Source organism: Amphimedon queenslandica, unplaced genomic scaffold (assembly GCF_000090795.2).
Source record: "Amphimedon queenslandica unplaced genomic scaffold, v1.1 AMPQUscaffold_13521, whole genome shotgun sequence".
Taxonomy (NCBI): Eukaryota; Metazoa; Porifera; class Demospongiae; order Haplosclerida; family Niphatidae; genus Amphimedon; species Amphimedon queenslandica.
In genome coordinates, this window is record NW_003546243.1 from 592323 (window position 1) to 609516 (window position 17194).

The following is a 17194-nucleotide window of genomic DNA, read 5'->3' on the forward strand; positions in this document are numbered from 1 at the left end:
TTATTGAATATAGATAACAGATTTATTGCAAGTAATGAATCTCTCCAAATATTCCGAAGCATTTAAGGCAGAGCAGATATCAGGGGAGCTCCTTCTTGAGTTGAATGAGGACATATTAGAGAAAGAGTTGGATGTGTCCAGTAAACTGCACCGACTAAGAATATTGAAACTAATAAGCGGAGAGCATTCAGCTCAAGGCTACCTCAACGGGGAAGGACCATACGTAAAAATGGTCGTTAAATCATAGTTTATTTTAATGCTTTAACAGTTATGGGTCAAATGACTCATCCGTAATTATATAGCAACTGTGTTCTCTATGTGTATGTACATGTTTTTGTATTGTTACTTGCTTCTGACACTTTTCAGTTATGGTTTTATTACAAATGGACTCTCGTGTTTGCTAAACTGTCTGTTGCATGTTTTTAATAGTGTGGTCCAATGCAGTGTACCTAGTCCTTAAGTAGATGTTGTTTGCTTTCCCAATTGATGTTGAAAGTGTGCGGTGGCGTATGCATACAAGATCCTGTTTTCTTTTTGATAATAGTCAGCCCACAGTCACTCTCATACGGAGGACTATTGTAGACAAGACAGGTCAACTGTGATCTCTTTGTGTATCTTCACTCCTTAGTTACTAATGGATGCATCAATGCTTCAAGCTCGAGCTGCCACTCTCAGGAAGACTGGCAATCGTGAAAGTGTATCTAGTTCTCCTCCAAGTGCTTCTCCTAAACCAGCAAACCCATCCTTTGGGAGTCAGCAACAAAACTTTGCATTCTCTCTGAAGCCAAGTACTTCTAATATTGCTCCTTCATCTACAGCTCCTCAGTTCACTTTACCCAAACCAACTGGGGGTCCTAAAACAGGCCCAAAACCAGTGGCCCCAAAACCAGTTAAGAACAAGCCAGGGCCAAGGAGCAGTGTTGATGATTCTGTCATTACTAACTCAGTGTCAAAGCAAGTAGACATATTAAAGCAGAGGAGTCAAACAATTAATAGACCAACAAAAGCATCACTTCCAGCCACTGGCTCATACTCTGTTACTGAATTCTCTAATCAGTTGATACGTCCCCCAATACCAGCTAGTCCCCCAATACCAGCTAGTCCCCCAGTACCAGCTACCCCTCCTCCAATGCAGCACCAGCCACCAGTTCATAACCCTTTTCAACACATGCAGCGTCCTCCTATCCCAATACAGCCTCAGTCCTATGCACAGCCTCCAGTGCCTGACTATGATCCTGATGATCTTGTGGATGATGCTTACGATGACATTGAGTCAGTCAAGGAGGAAATGGCATTATATTTGTCTTCTACAGCCGGAGCTCCACCACCTTTGCCGCCAATGAATACAAAGCCGGTAGCACATGATACTTTTCTCAAGAAACCTATAATCAGTTCAAATGACCAAAGCTTTGTGCCTACTCCACCTCCAGAGATTCTATCGAATCGTAGCTCAATATCGTCAGGCAAATCCTTGCTCACGAGAGGACCATTGTCTTCGACATTACAGCGGTCTCTTACACTACAGGAGCTGGTGCAAAGCCATCAACAGTCATTCCCTCTTCAAATACAAGTAGTGGGAGAGAATGAAGTGATATCAAAAGGAGAGCAGTTCAACATTCACTTTATAAAGACAAGCAAAGCTGTCCAGATGACTACCACCACAGGAACCAATATCACTGTCCCAGTAAACTCTGCCATTAAGTTTGGTGCCATCTATGATCCAGCTAACCAGCAGCAAAGTGCAATACATGGGTACGGGTTCACTACAGTGTACGAGATAATGTCAACGGCATTTTTGCCGCCTCTTGTATATGTTCAGAGCACCTATGATACAAGCACTGCAGAGTCAAGCATTCAGACAGGCGAGATACTTGCTGTTAAAGAAATCGGGAAGCATCGTTTTCGAGGAAAGAATTTAACCTGTACGGTCATCCAGACCGGTGAGACAAAGAAACTACTGGAGAATTGTACGGGAAACTTCTCGACTGCACCAGTGGACGTCAGGCTGTGTCTCAATGAAATATTACAATACCTCACTCTTCCCCTCAATTGCCTATTGTATTATGATGGCCCTAATGCTCATGAGATCACCAATCAATTGCCAGGAGGGGTAGTCACCATACAGGAGCAACAAAACGTAGACAGCCTTGTTGTCACGAGGATATCAGACGACAGCAAGCTTCTGGAGCTACCGCTAGATTCAAGCATTAAGGTTGAAATATTACCAAGCAACCCACCGTTAAAGTCTGCACTGGAAGATAAAACATTAAGCTTATACAATTCATTCATGATAGCAAACATTGACAGTGTTTCCCTCTTATCTTCAGAAACACCTTATCAGCTTCAGAAACAAAAGCTCTTTGCTTCCCTAATCGCTCACACTAGCTCTCCATCTTCCAGTGGCATTACGTTGAAACTACCGCAAAGCTTGCAGGGCAGGAAAAGCAGCATAGTGAAGTCACCCTCAAATTTATCCGATAAAATGGTGAAGTCACCCTCAAATTTATCCGATAGAATGGTAAAGTCACCCTCAAATTTATCCGATAAAATAATGCCACAGCCTGATCCCAGGCCGCAGTCCCCTGAATCTGTGTATGACATACCTCAGGCAGCTTTAGCTTCCCTTCCTCCAACCCCACTATCAATGAATCAAGCTCCGGCTCTACGCACAGGACTTCCTACAACTTCATTTCCTCTTCCAGCTCCAATTCCGCCAGCAGCAGCATCAGTTCCACTAGACCCAGAGTCTGAGTATGATGTCCCACGCGCTGCTCTGCTTAGGAACGAAATGAAAGGACCTGATCAGAATAGTTTGAAGTCTCAAATTGATCTTCTCAAAACGGAGAATATAGCACTTCGTTCAACTGTTACCATACTTGAGAAAACTGTTGAGAGTCTCCGATTAAGACTAGGTTAGTTGGTATGCATGTTAGCAAAGCTTACATTTTTAGTAATGATCATTCTGAAAGCTTTTATATTGTTTTTCCCAAGAAATGAAAAATTGTTATTTATTTGAGCCACTTTTTTTCATTGCTATATAGATCAATTGGGTGAGGATGTAAGTATGTTAATGGGGAGATCATCATCAAGGTCAGCTTCTGCCCCTGATACAAGCAAAATAGAGGAAAATCCAGAAACTAACAGAAAACTACTGCATTCTCTCACCACTGAACAAGTAATAGCTTACATTCTTATGTATTGTAGAAAGTTTGAGTTGATTTCAATCACAATTTGAATGTGTTATGAATTTTAAAGTTGCTTCAAAATTGTTCCAAAGCCTCTTTCTCTCCACATTTACATAATATATCTTTGTAGGTTCAGTTTTTGCTGAAAGAGATGCACTTGCAAGACTATGCTAATAACTTTATGAGAGAGCGCATTGATGGATCCATTCTCTGTACTCTTGATGACGTGACTCTTAATGAGATTGGGATCGGTTCTAAGCTTCACAGAATCAAGCTACTCAATGTCATCAAGGGAAAGGTCTCGGCAAGAACATACCTAGAACGTGACCCTTATGTAAAGTGCTACAAGAAATAACTATTTTAATACTCGATACTGATTATTGTGCTTTTTGTTTGTAGTTTGTGATAATATTATTAGTATATCATGTGTATATTTTTGATGTGTGGTATAATAGATTACTCCCACAAGTTTTGACTGTAAACGTGATACTAGAGCGTAATAACTGCAAGCTGACAGTTAGGCTACTTCTGTCAATACTAGCTCATTCTGCAGCATCAGTCTGTGAATATTTGCTTTATAAAGAGACAAGGGCCTAATGGCTTCCATTGCAGCAGCAGGACTTAGATCTCCCGGTGCCAGAGGAGTTGATAGAGTCAGTGACATTGCTATCGAGGCAACACTCAATTCCAGACAGGTCACAGTACCACTCAGAATGGTTGGGGACTTTCCATTAATAATGGAAAGTGGGAGCCCCTCATCTCACTGTTCATCCCCTGTCTCACTTCAATTTGGTAAAGTACTACGACCAGTCAACAGCAAAGAGTCACTGGGAGATGAGAAAAGCTTAAAAAGCATCGATGAGAGGAGTATTAAGAGCTTTGATGAAAGGAGCATTAGGAGTATTGGTAGCATTGATGAGGAGCGAGAGCTGCAGCAACCACCTAAAGGAAGAAGACCCCCTGTACGTAGATCATCAAGCAGAAAGTCTCATCATGAATTCATTGATTTTGGTCCTCCAAAACCACCTCCACTTCCACCAAAAAATAAAAGAATTGTAGAAAATGATGACGATGAATATCTTAGCATGGTCAGCAGTACTACTAGTGTAGAGAGTGAGTGTAGGATTTATAATCTGACCAAACAAATAAAAATGCTCGAGGAAAGTAACATTTTACTCCAAGAAACAAATAAAAAGTTACGAAGAGAAAACATAGCACTCAACCATCAGCTTCAGGAACTCATGGAATCAAATTCAAGTAAGATTAAAATGCTGCTACTGAATAAATGTATTATTAATTTATTGTAGAAGGATCTAAAATGATGAAAAACCGAAAGAACAGTTTAGATATCATAGCCAAATATGACTGCACAGAAGTAAGACATGCAATGCTAAATTTATTGTAAAATAATGATCATAATTACTGTATGTAGGTCCAATCTCTTCTCTGTAAAATGGATTTACCACAATATGTCAGTGCATTTGCCAAGGAGAAGGTCAATGGCAAAATATTTTTAGAGTTAGATGAAATTGTATTAGAAATTGAGCTTGGAGTAAGCTCTTTTCTTCATCGTAAAAGGCTAATGCATGTTGCAAGAGGAAATCAACATGTGCTAGACATTATGAAAAATAATGAAGAAAGAACACTGGTGTGAATTCATTCAATATTTTCTTTATTTTGTAAAACATCTATAGCCTTTCTACCGTATATTAGCTATTATTATAGCCAGGAAGATAAGATAACAATAATAGGGGCGGGCCACTTCACTCGCTGATATTCTCTGCAAACTGCATCGTTAGTTGCAGGAAGGAGAGCTGTTTGCTGCACTTTTGAAGTGAAATAGAACCACTGGCCCTCGTCCTTCTTCACTCACTCAACAAAGAAACCTTGTAAGTCGTTATCATAGTGTTTGTTGTTGTCCCGCGAGCAGTAGATTAGGTGTAAACTTAACGTAAATTGTACAAAGGCAGAGGTTTGTTTAGAGACAAGGGAGATACATGGCAGACCGCAGATACACTTTTCACAAGCTCCTATACTGGGTGCTGTGTGTACCTCTTGTACAAACTATTGAAAACAGCAACAGTGTCTCCCTATGAAATCAGAGGGTGGTACCCCAGCTATGTACCTGTAACAATAATACTCTTTATCTTTTGAATAGTTTTACTACAGTGTGTAAGCATGTGACTGACCTCACATTGCACAGTTCAATAGATCTAGTAACGGCTTATATTCAATAATATAATCAAAGCATATTGCATATTAGCATATTTCTTAGTATAAGATGCCCTACAACATATTTAACTTCATACCATTGTATTATAGTGACATTGTACTCTGCTAAATTATACACTTATTATGTGTGTAACCAGCAGTTCAAGTTTATGCATAGTAAATAATGATGGCATTGCTGGTTTGTAAACAACTCAGACATTAGTTAAAAACATTCTGTAGGTTCCTATAACCACTAGTCATGGGAAACCAACTCCAGAGATCAAGATCAGAGGAAAGAGAACTCTCGCCATCAGCACAACCGAACGAACCATCAAATGCTCCTCCACGTCCTTTTAAACCAGCCCATCTCCAACAAACACTAGTTGAGACCCTCCCCGTGGGTGGAAGTGACCCAAGAGCCTTTTTCCTACCAGTGGGTAACTCTGTACTACGATACAACGAGAGTCCCTCGTCTGACGTTGGGCAGTCTCTTGCCCAATCCGGAGTGTACGAAATTGTTGATCACAAGGACATAGACTCTGCGTCTATGCCAATGAATGAATTGATAGACGAGTATGGCCCTCTCCTACCTTTGAGGTTCTGTGTCAGTGATTCCTTGTACGGGGTCTGTGAAGAGAGCTCACTAATGGAGGGACAACTTCTGAGTGTTCTATTTGAGAAAGAGACCAAGGTTGTCCTAGCCAAAGCTAACCAGGGAGCAGAATACGTAGTCCCACTCAACTCAGCACTTCTCTTCAGCATATTGCACAATCCTCAGAATAAGATCGAGACAGGGAAGAAAGGGTACAAGTTTCCCAAGGTCTCTGATATAATGGATGCCACGGACATGCCTCAGGCGGTTGCTGTCATGAAGGCGTTCCAGTGTGAAGCAAATGGTAACATTCTCTTGATAATGGAGGGGCACATATTGATAGTGAAAGGAGTTCGGGAAGGACAGGATGGGCAAAGAAAGTTGAAGTGTTACATGCTAAGCAATAAGAGTGAAGTCTTTCTTGATGAGAATATAGTTGGAGAATTCACTACGGCTACGTCGATGCTAAAATTAAAACTCTCGGATTTCATTGATCACGTAAAGTTGCCGATTTGCGTGACACTTGAGAACTCAAAGCACCAAAAAATACAATTGCCGCTTCACACGACAGTTGGGTCTTACACCATCACTGACCAAAAGAAGGAGAGATCTGTTGTTGTGTCCACAGCATACGGGAACAGGAGAGAAACCATTGAGATACTACTCAGCGTACCGATTGAAGCCCATCTCGTCAAATCATCAGAACAACAGCTGCATCTATTACGAACAGAGACACAACCTTTTTACAAGTCTTTCCATCCGTCAAAGCTAGACAAGGTAATAGTGGACTCGAACTCGTCCATGAACTACATACAGTCGATGCTGTTTAAAGTCGTGCCTGAGGACGACACCTGGATGTACGGAGTTGATATTTTCCCTCCTCAGCCACCGAGCTCTTCCTTTTCAATAAATCAAGAAGACGCTGACGATTATCTCGAGATGAGTATGGAGAGAAGTCTCACTCCTCCTCCTCCCTCATCTATTGGGAAACTACCTCTACCCATACCGAGACATCTTCCTATGTCAGCACCTCCAACAAGGAAACCATCACTAAAGCCATTAAGAACTAATAATCAGAGCAGTACTAATGATTACGGTGATGATGATGATGATGACCTTGATGCAGATGCCTATGAGTTTATTGATGGGAGACCACCAATGCCAGTACCAACTAGAGCAATAAACCAACCACTCCCTCCTCCTCTTATTCCTCCTCTGAAAAACCAGAATACTTCAATACCAATACCAAAGGCAACCACAAATCTTCAAATGGACCCAATCCCATACATGATAGCTAAAGAGACTGGGAGTGGATCACTGGTCCATGAAGCTCCCTATCAGTATGTTAAACTCTCAGTTGAGAGGACAAGAGAGCTCGAGCTACTCAGACAAAAGCTAACAGAGTTAGAGACAACCAACAACCAACTCACATCGCACATACAAGAGTTAAAAGGTGAGATGAACTGATGATATAGATGATTAATGTCTGTTTTATACTAATAATAGAAACAAAGAGTGGTGTCCCTACTAATACTGCTCCCGATCCTACAGCAAGTTTATATGATGTCAGTGTCACTGATGCTAACAGAACAGCAGCATCAAAATGTACTTGTGAAGAGGTAAAGACTAGTTAGCTATTACTATTATAGCCTATCATGTTGGATGTAGTACATATTTTCTGGTGCCAGTCTTACTCTAATCACTAAGTAACACGTCCGCTATGCTCTGATTATGTTGCTAGTACTAGAGCATATGCTAGTAGCTATGAGAGTAGATCATGTGATGATAAAATGCATTGAAAGCTAGAGTAATAACAATACTGGACTCTATTACTAATAGTTTGCAACTTCTACTCTCAATGGACACACACAAACACAAGCTTGTTTTATAGACACTCCTACACTAACATACACAATAAAAGTATACACAAGTCATGTACACTTGCATACACAATACGCCTTAAACAATATATTTAGCTATGCATACATTCAGTTTGACATGAATACAATGCGAACTTAAGCTAATGTCCTTGTTTAGATAGAAACACACCACTCAGTGAACCACTCATATAGAACAAACAAGAACACACGCAAATTAATACAACTTCCCCCCTCCAAATATTTATAATAATTCACTTAGCATCTAAACAACAGAAGTAGGTAGTCTAATTGTTAGAGGATTGAATTAATCACTGGATGTAGTAATCGAGATACTCCAATATGGCTTTTGCATTAAATGATGTTATTAAAAACAAACCCAAAGATGTTCAAAAATATTTCAACCTCACAATAAACATGCTATTGAGTGCATGTTGACAATATCATTTTGAGCATGACTGATATAACACTTCAATTTCCTTCTTTGATTTCCCCTTTCTCCTCTCTCTCTCTCTCTCTCTCTCTCTCTCTCCCATTGTTTAGCTTTTGATTGTACTGGACAAACTTGGGCTTGGTCAGTATAAAGAAACATTTAGAAATGAAACTATAAACGGGACAATATTTATTGATTTGGATGAGGAGATATTAGAGAATGAGCTTAAAGTGAAATCAAAGATTCACAGGATTAAGATAATGCGACTAGTAACTGGGAAACAATCCGTTGTTGACCTACTCAAGACTGAGTAATGAGTATTTTGAATGTTGCATAGATTTTATGGAGTATTATTTCTTTATTTTTTTTATTGCCTGTTTTATTGATTTCTTTCTTTAATTCTCTTTCTCTCTCTTTCTTGACAACAAAATCACACCCAGTGTACTTAATTGTGTCATTGTAAAATTCATTATTGACTTTAATAGTTTTAGTGGTGTATTGCACTACAATAAAATCTTAAAGTATGCTCAATTATTTGTCGGAATCAGCTCAAACTTTCTACACAGCATAAGGACATCAATATGCATCAAAAAAATGTAATAAAAATTTGGGGTGATTTTGGAGCCATTTTTTGAAAAAAACCATGGGCTATAGTACAGGGAATTTTTCAGAAATTGGCTAGTTTTTAAAAATGGCCACAACTTGAAAAATTGAAGTTGGAATCAGCTCAAACTTTTTACACAGCATAAGGACATCAATATGTATCAGAAAATGTAATAAAAATTTGGGGTGATTTTGGAGCCATTTTTTGAAAGAAACCATGGGCTATAGTACAGGGAATTTTTCAGAAATTGGCTAGTTTTTAAAAATGGCCATAACTTGAAAAATTGAAGTTGGAATCAGCTCAAACTTTCTACACAGCATAAGGACATCAATATGTATCAGAAAATGTAATAAAAATTTGAGGTGATTTTGGAGCCATTTTTTCGAAAAAACCATGGGCTATAGTACAGGAAATTTTTCAGAAATTGGCTAGTTTTTAAAAATGGCCATAACTTGAAAAATTGAAGTTGGAATTTTCTACATAGCTTAAGGACATCAATATGCATAAGTGTGACCAATGGTTTAACTACTATATCGATTAGCAGCAATGTAGTATGTAGCCTGCACTATAGAATGGACGTGACATGAATTTGTGTTTTATTTTTTCACTCCATTTGAAATAAAATTTACAGAACACAATGCATTAGAAAATCAATGCATCATAATAAATATTTAGTTCCCAAAATCTATGATTATAGTGTATCAAAAATAAAGAGTTCACAACCAAAACAATGATAATTTATTTATAATAACAACTCCAAAATAATATATTTTAATTATTAGACTGTCCCAGGTGAACATAGTAAGGATCTTCGCCATTTAAGACACTTGAAGCCGAGTGTCGACCTGTAGAAAATCATAATGATGAAATAATATGGCATTAATATGTACATGTAACACAAAATGCAACAAATATGGACTTTCATTGCAGCCGATTTCGATCATTTGGCACAAAAATTTGTATATGTACGTGTACATGTAGCACCAAGAGTACATTTATTAAAATTAAATTAATAATATGAATTTTATAAATTATTTAGGTTGTATGAAAAGTGATGATTTACCTGTTATGACTTTCATTAGTTTCATTCTGTGTATCTTAGAGGACACTCCTAGTTCATCGCGAAGATCCTCGGCGTTCAGATCGGAGAGTATCTCGCCTGTTATCTGCTCCTTTGTGAAACTATCCTTGTATACACCTAACTTCATACAGTCCAGTAGCTGGCAAACCTATTTTAAGAAGAAATTATATCAAATAATATAACTATAAAAAGTTAATAAAAGCTAAAAATACTAATTGCAAATTAATGAAAATAATCATGAATATAAAGGTTATTATTATTATTATTATTATTATTATTCTTACTTCAACGGGATCCATTTGCATTAAGAACTGCTTATTGTTCCTTTCAATCTCTTCAGTCGATTGGGTACCATTCATTCCATTGCTAGCAGTCCCATTGGTTGATACAGGGCCATTAGGTATAGGGCCATTCATGCCAGTGCCATTATGAGTAGGGCTTTCACCTTAAAAAGGAGAGAGAGAGAGGCACATAAATAAAATTTTTAATAGTTATTTAAAACTTACTAGCTGGAAACATTGTTATGTAAGATCCAGCTGGCTTATTTGCCAGCTCCTTCTCCAATTGACTCTTCCTGAACTCTTTCTGTAAATTATCAACAACACGAGCAAGCTTCTCCATAGTGGAGGTGAACTTTGACACGTGATCCTTTACATCTGTAGCAAAAAAAATAAAATTAATAATATTATTATTATTACTACTACTACTACAGTACTGAGGTTTGTCTTACCTCCTATAGTTTTCTTTAGGTCATCATAGTCTCGTCTCATTTTCGAGACTTCAGACTTTGTTGCGATGAGTTCCTTCTTGAGTCCCTCGTGGTCGGGCCTTTCCCTCTCCACGCTCTGCATCTTTAGCTCAAACATGTTCAGCCTGTTCTCTAAACCTGTTGAATTGGACTCCAGTAGCTCAAGCCGACTATGTACTTCCTCAGCATTAGCACACTCTGACGGAGTGTAGAGCTGACGTCTTGACGAGTCCGACCCGTTTGAAAGCCGGTTGAGAGACACGTCAGACCTTGTCTTGAAAGCATTCTCAGGTCGTATGATTTCAATCCCAATCTGCTGGAACTGATCCTGACGAACGGCTTTAAAGAGAGTCGTCTGAGCGCTAGCAGTGACGCTGCTCTTGATGTTGAGGTAGGAGACTTGGCTTGGGTTGTATTTCTCGAGGAGTGAGCGGGTCTCAGAGTACAAGTTATCAGTGTCCATGTCAGCTAGTTTAATGATGGCCACTTCAATGTCGAGGTCAATGGGTATGTCAACCAGTGGGATGGAGGGAGTGTTTTCATAATGTCTGAGAGACTGGGCCTCGTCCTCTTCAAGTATACTAGTAGCAACAATGGACTCTTCTATCTCCATCGTCAGTATCTTTACTTCACTTGATATGAGGTGGGGCGGAAGATCAAGTCTGTTACCACCTCCATAAAACAAAATGGCCGACTGGGGCAGATCGATATGCTCGACTATCTCGGGTAGAAAGAGACGGAGGTCCTGAGGGCGGACAGTAAAGCACCCAGCACAGTCCTCAGAGAGGGTCTTTTTAGCTCCGCTCCCAGTATGAATACACTTTAATACTCGAGTGGTCTTCAACCCACGTTTCTGCTTCACCTCCTTCAGCACCAGCAGATCATTCTGTTCCACTGAGCTCTCAGGGCCCGATCCTTTATAAGAGGCAGTTGCACGCATCACTTTAGGGAGGTTCTTCAGTTGAAGCACTTCACCGACAGTCTTAAAATGATACTTTGGATTGGACTGCTTGAAGCCAGGAGGGAGCGTGTATATCATACCAAACTCAAGGGAAGAGTTGAGTGGGATGGTATACGAGTACTTGTTTGAGTCCGATATCTTTACAACTTTGGTCTGCTTGAAGAAATGAATATTAAACATGTCTCCATCAGATATTGACGTACGCTCGTCCGCACCGTAAAAACCTTTAGTAACAACAACCTGAAATGGAAGGTCCTTCTTGTAACTAGTGGCGAGACTAGCGAGAGGCATTACGGGAGAGTCCCTCACATACCCAGAGGAGGACTCAGAGGGCACAGCCCGTCCAACAGGCAGCGAGTCAACAGAATATGAACGAGCTTTTGAAGATGTTGGACGGCTATATGTTGGATTGGTGGCGCTCACTGAATCGAAATCATTTGAGTTTGAGCGATTGTGTTTGGTAGAGGAGAAGGAGGAGGAGGAGGAGGTGTGTCCATTCATTCTAGTTTGCAAGAGAGAATGAGGAGGAGTCTGACTTAAATTGACATCAGCAGATTCACTGTTTGACCTAAAATAATAATAAAATATAATGTCATATGTACATATACAATGAATCATTATTATAAAGCAATGACATAACAATAAAATTTGGCTTTGGGTGGTATAGTGCAAATCAACACTATCATTAATTAGCTTTTATCGCTTTTTAACACTTCTTGCAACAAGTGAGAAATGCACTTGGCTATGTATTGCTTATAATCAACCTATTGGTGCTCAGTAGTGGCAAAAGCATTGCTAATATACACCAACACACACTCTCTATACTCTACACATTACAGCAATTGACTCAAGAATGTAAACACAGTCATACACAACACACCTCACACACACACATACACTCAGGGATCGATATAAAGGATAGCAAATTAACTCTAATTATAGTAAAAATACATGGGTCATTAAAGCCAGCATTATTATTATATCATCATAGACCCAAGGGATGCCCTTTGATACAGGCTGGTTGGTATGAATTACCACTATTGCTTTGTGTCTGAATGCCATGGACCACTACAAACAGGAGAACAAAGAGACTAAGGAAGCTCTTGGTTAAACTATAAGAGTTCCAATGAAGACTCTAATCATGACCTCTTTGTGATTAATCTGACTATCAAAGCTCATTATCAAAGCATGACATCTGTGGCAAAATAACATCACATCTTTTAATATTAATATTACCACTAAATGTACATGTACATGTACATCCTACATGTACATGTACGTGAAACTCATTAATTATCAATGCAGTATTAATTAAAAGAATAAAAAGCAATTTCCCAAATCCAAACAAACACAATTATTCCATTTATCAAGTGTATTTTGGAGATGCTTTTTATCGCAAACAACAAATGAAAGAAGTAAAACAATATTTTGATAAAAGAATTCCCAAACTACCATATCTACAATTCAAACTGTACCTGTTATACTTCCACTTCTGACTCGAGTTTAAAGGAGGTAGGGGAGGAGGAGTATCAGGAAGCGAGCCGTGTCCATTAGAGAGTGAGGAGGAAAGAGGAAGAGGAGGAGGGGAACAAGAAGATGAGGTAGTCTCGTAGTCAGGGACAACAGGAGAGAGTGTAATCCGATCATAAGTTAACTGTGAGGAGGCACTGGTTGAGAGTGAGCTGGAGGAACGAAGGGACTGGGACTTGGGGGTCGGATAAGGGGGTCTGAAATCAATATCGCCAACCCGGGGGGCAGGGGAACGAGAGGAAGACTTCCTTTGATCACGTGACATTATGTGTCTTTTGTTTTGAATGCCACGTCCTCTTACTGAGGGAGATAACCTTCCATCAATAACTTCATAAGATTCACCATCTGAATCACTCATACTAGAGAGAGAGAGAGAGAGAGAGAGAGAGAGAGAGAGAGGTCATACTCATCATATTAGCATTAAAACACTACGACAAAACACATATCAGCTAAACTCAATGAAATGGTATGCAGGCTGAATCATGAGCACAACAACAAATTGTAGAAATACATACTATAGCACATTGTACGAGTCAATGAGAAACTGTTATACATGACAATACTGCTAACAAATGAACTACAATTGAAGGAATGCATCACAAGACATGCACTACTGTATTGCAAGAATGATACGTGATCCTAATAATCATGAGCTCTGAGTTTGCAGGCACAAGACTGCATTATAAAAAATGTGAAATTAATTAACAAACAAAAGATATCACAATTACTACAATTAATTTATTTAAGGAGAGCCTCAAGAGCTAGCCTTATAAGGCAGAGAAAGATAAACTAAAACTACTGTGAATGTTTATACAGTCACAAACAACCAGTGGTTACTACAATGTTGGTACAAGTATCACAGGCTACATTACATATAAGGACAGAGCCATTATACTGCTGTCTATCATGAGGTGAGATTAAAAGACCAAAATCCTCACCACACAATTACTATATACACTCACTGGTAGCACTATAACTATTAACAGTAGGCCACTCACTGTGTAACATTTACATGTAGCATTATAACTATTAACAGTAGGCCACTCACTGTACATTAACATGTACATATTATTGTATCGTGTTACGTTACAATCATTCAATGTACCACCACCTCAACATAATGTCTGTGGCCATGTTGAGGAAACCTCTTCAAGGACACATGTTATACGATACATAGAATTGTGTAGCCATCTTGTCGTGTCTCTTTTCCATAGTACACATTGTATCATCATTAGTTAGTTACATGAACACAGAAATATTCAATCATTAACATACTACAGGTTGATGTAATCAGTCACGTAGTATATCACGTGAACAGTTAATAGGCAAAGCAATGTCATAGTACACACAACAACAATGAAGGGAGTGAGAGAGGTGTGTGTGTGTAAAGGAGTCATATGAGTCTACTATGACTCTGCGTTTAACTGGAAATTGCACAAGACACCAGCTAACAATAAGGAGACTAGGTTTAGATACAGTTGTGTATTCAAGTATAAACACTTGGTTTACATTTAGCATTTGGGTTACTACATATTACTATGACACTATAAAGATACAGAAGGTCTGATTGACAACCATTTATCACACTATGCAGCTTTAAAAATGAATTTTAGTCCATAATATAAATTACTCTGTAATAACAAAAATACTGATGATAATGATAATAATTAACATTAAGTGTTATGTAAGTTTAGCAAGTCTTATTTTTGGAATAATAATCAATTTTATCAGGTGATATTATAAATAACTGTGCAATGTGTTCAACATGTACATTACATGCCATTTTATTATCTAACACCATTTGCATATTTATTATAACTAATTTATGAAACTGAAAAAAAGGAGAGCAATTTTAAGAAGGAAAAAGGAGAGCGATTTTAAGAAGGAAAGAAGAGAAAATGTGTAATACAGACACAGCATGCATAAAGCAAGGTATGTCATTAATGTGCTAAACTAATCAAACATTCCACTAAATCATGACAGCCTACCCTCCTCTCTCTCTCTCTCTCTTTAAGAAAACAGGATACTCTACACTGGCATTATCACAGCTAATCTCACTCACATCAGGACAAAACCATCACAATCACACGTTCCTCATCTCCATGAATGCTATTAAACGCCTCATGGAGAGAGCACAATAATCTTCCAAATATAGTCCAAATGTATACACATGATGCATACAAACTTTACTATTTATTATAATGTGACCTTTTATAGGTAGCAGAAGGAACATGGAGCATGCACACATGCATACAGCCATGCATCCTCAAGTACAAAATATGATAGGAATTGAAAACATACTAACACACCCTGTTTCCAATACATATTGCATAATACATATTGCATAATACATTGTATACATTAATAGCTACATGCAGATTTTACTTTATGTAAAATCCACACTCAACATAATGCATATAAATCGAGAGTCTCTTCATGCAGATACTAAAGAGCCCCTGGTCACAAAAAAATCTGGCGCCATGTGCAAAGACATTATGATTGATATTACTATCTTTATAGGCTGAGAGAAATCATATACAATACATACCTATGCTTGGAGGTAATCTTCTTCAGCTACCCCAAAAAACGGAGTTGGATGGATACAGAGCTGCTCGAGCTATAACAATGCTAAACAAACAAACAGTCGGAATAACTGAAGCGGCCCCTTTCTCCTAGCTAAAAATATTTACTGGCTAAAATGACTGCTCCCGAACTGAAATGGGGCGGAAAAGAAGGCGTACCGAAGTACTTCCGGAGGTGTGTCGCCGAATTCCGCGATAAATAAAAATATCAAGTACTTTTTATACAAAAATTAGTGAATGGTTGACCTGCTTTTTATATGTTAAGCTAGATCTAAATGAAATAAATGCAAAAGATTAGTCAATTAAAACAAAAAAAGGCAAATCAACAAGAAAACGAGACAGAACAGAATAAATGATTGTAAATACTTGCTGTGTAAATGGACATACAATCTAACATAAGAGTTGTTCTTTTTCGTTTTGTGAAATCACGACACTACTGGACTCGGTGACTTGTCCTCCATTTTCTCTGGAGAGCAACGATTTGGCGGAGTAACTGACCTTTCGTGCAAACTAGCCTTTTCACCTTTAACCGTAAGCTCACCTTTAGTGGGCAGCCCTCCAGTGCTAGCAGACGTGGTGTCTTCTTTATTTGATGGAAATGGATGGGAAGATGAATGCTGGTTTGAAGAAATGTGTAAAGAAGAGATATTGGAAGAGAGATCAGAGGTAGGGGCTGGTACACTATTACTTGTTACAGTATCGCCATTACTATTAGTAACTGTATTGTTATTGTTACTCCTGCCAGACGATTGAGCAACACTCTCTGCAACCTCTTGCTGCACTTCCAGACTCTCCCTGTACTTCTTAGTCCTCTTGCTCTTTGAGGAAGAGAGGGGTTTAAGTACAAATGGAGTCTGACTGGTTGATGGTGTAGGCCCAGCAGTGGTTGCACTGTTCTCTGTATTCCCACCTTCTTCCTTTGATCTCGGTGAAGACTCACCAGGAGGTGGTAGGTTAGTGAAGCTATTGGTACGAATAATAGTCTCCATCAGTTTCACTGATTTTTTTCTCTGCTCTTCGCTCGGCCCAAAAAGCTTTATGTCGAGGGTCGTGGGTGACGGGTTCTTTTGGAGTTCTCTCTCAAATTCAACAAGCTGTCCCATGAAGTTGAGGTTTGGTGATATTGCTGGTCGCTTGTCCTTCACGAATTGATAAGCGTCTTGCATTGACATACCAAAGTGTGCCATTAGGTAAGCTATAGTGAGTGTGACAGAGCGGGATATACCTGCCATGCAATGTATGAGGACCACACCATTCTTCTTCCTGATTTCCTCTGCATTAAGAGAAAGAGAGAGAGAGAGAGAGAGAGAGAGAGGGAGGGAGGGAGAGAGAGAGAGAGAATCGGTTGGGGGTTATTGAAAGACTAACTAAATGCTTACTACGTTATGAG

At 39.0% G+C, this 17194-nt stretch overlaps 5 protein-coding genes across 5 annotated transcripts in view; 3 read left to right on the plus strand and 2 right to left on the minus strand.

Moving 5' to 3' along the window:
- Positions 1-524: 524 nt before the first annotated feature.
- On the plus strand, positions 525-3667 carry LOC109580229 (uncharacterized). Its single transcript, XM_019993179.1, has 3 exons — positions 525-2912; positions 3042-3175; positions 3316-3667. The coding sequence occupies exons 1-3, from the start codon at positions 635-637 to the stop codon at positions 3538-3540; spliced, it is 2637 nt and encodes an 878-aa protein (XP_019848738.1). The 5' UTR covers positions 525-634; the 3' UTR covers positions 3541-3667.
- A 78-nt stretch (positions 3668-3745) lies between these two features.
- Positions 3746-4892, plus strand: LOC109580235 (uncharacterized). The gene is made up of 3 exons (XM_019993196.1): positions 3746-4442; positions 4493-4560; positions 4618-4892. Exons 1-3 carry the CDS (start codon positions 3782-3784, stop codon positions 4837-4839), a joined length of 951 nt encoding a protein of 316 aa, XP_019848755.1. The 5' UTR covers positions 3746-3781; the 3' UTR covers positions 4840-4892.
- Positions 4893-4968: 76 nt separating this feature from the next.
- LOC109580231 (uncharacterized) lies at positions 4969-8819 on the plus strand. The gene is made up of 4 exons (XM_019993188.1): positions 4969-5074; positions 5637-7441; positions 7495-7607; positions 8409-8819. Exons 2-4 carry the CDS (start codon positions 5656-5658, stop codon positions 8610-8612), a joined length of 2103 nt encoding a protein of 700 aa, XP_019848747.1. The 5' UTR covers positions 4969-5074; positions 5637-5655; the 3' UTR covers positions 8613-8819.
- Positions 8820-9526: 707 nt separating this feature from the next.
- LOC100632604 (uncharacterized) lies at positions 9527-15933 on the minus strand. The gene is made up of 7 exons (XM_011410341.2): positions 15771-15933; positions 13168-13581; positions 10714-12260; positions 10490-10639; positions 10268-10428; positions 9966-10131; positions 9527-9747 (listed from the first exon to the last, which is right to left on the minus strand). Exons 2-7 carry the CDS (start codon positions 13578-13580, stop codon positions 9674-9676), a joined length of 2511 nt encoding a protein of 836 aa, XP_011408643.2. The 5' UTR covers position 13581; positions 15771-15933; the 3' UTR covers positions 9527-9673.
- A 101-nt stretch (positions 15934-16034) lies between these two features.
- LOC100632730 (dual specificity protein phosphatase 6-like) overlaps positions 16035-17194 on the minus strand; it is a 6929-nt gene continuing 5769 nt past the window's right edge. The window contains exon 7 of the mRNA XM_011411830.2: positions 16035-17077. Within this exon, the coding sequence (XP_011410132.1) occupies positions 16230-17077 (848 nt within the window). The 3' untranslated portion in view covers positions 16035-16229. The remainder of the gene's footprint in view (positions 17078-17194) is intronic.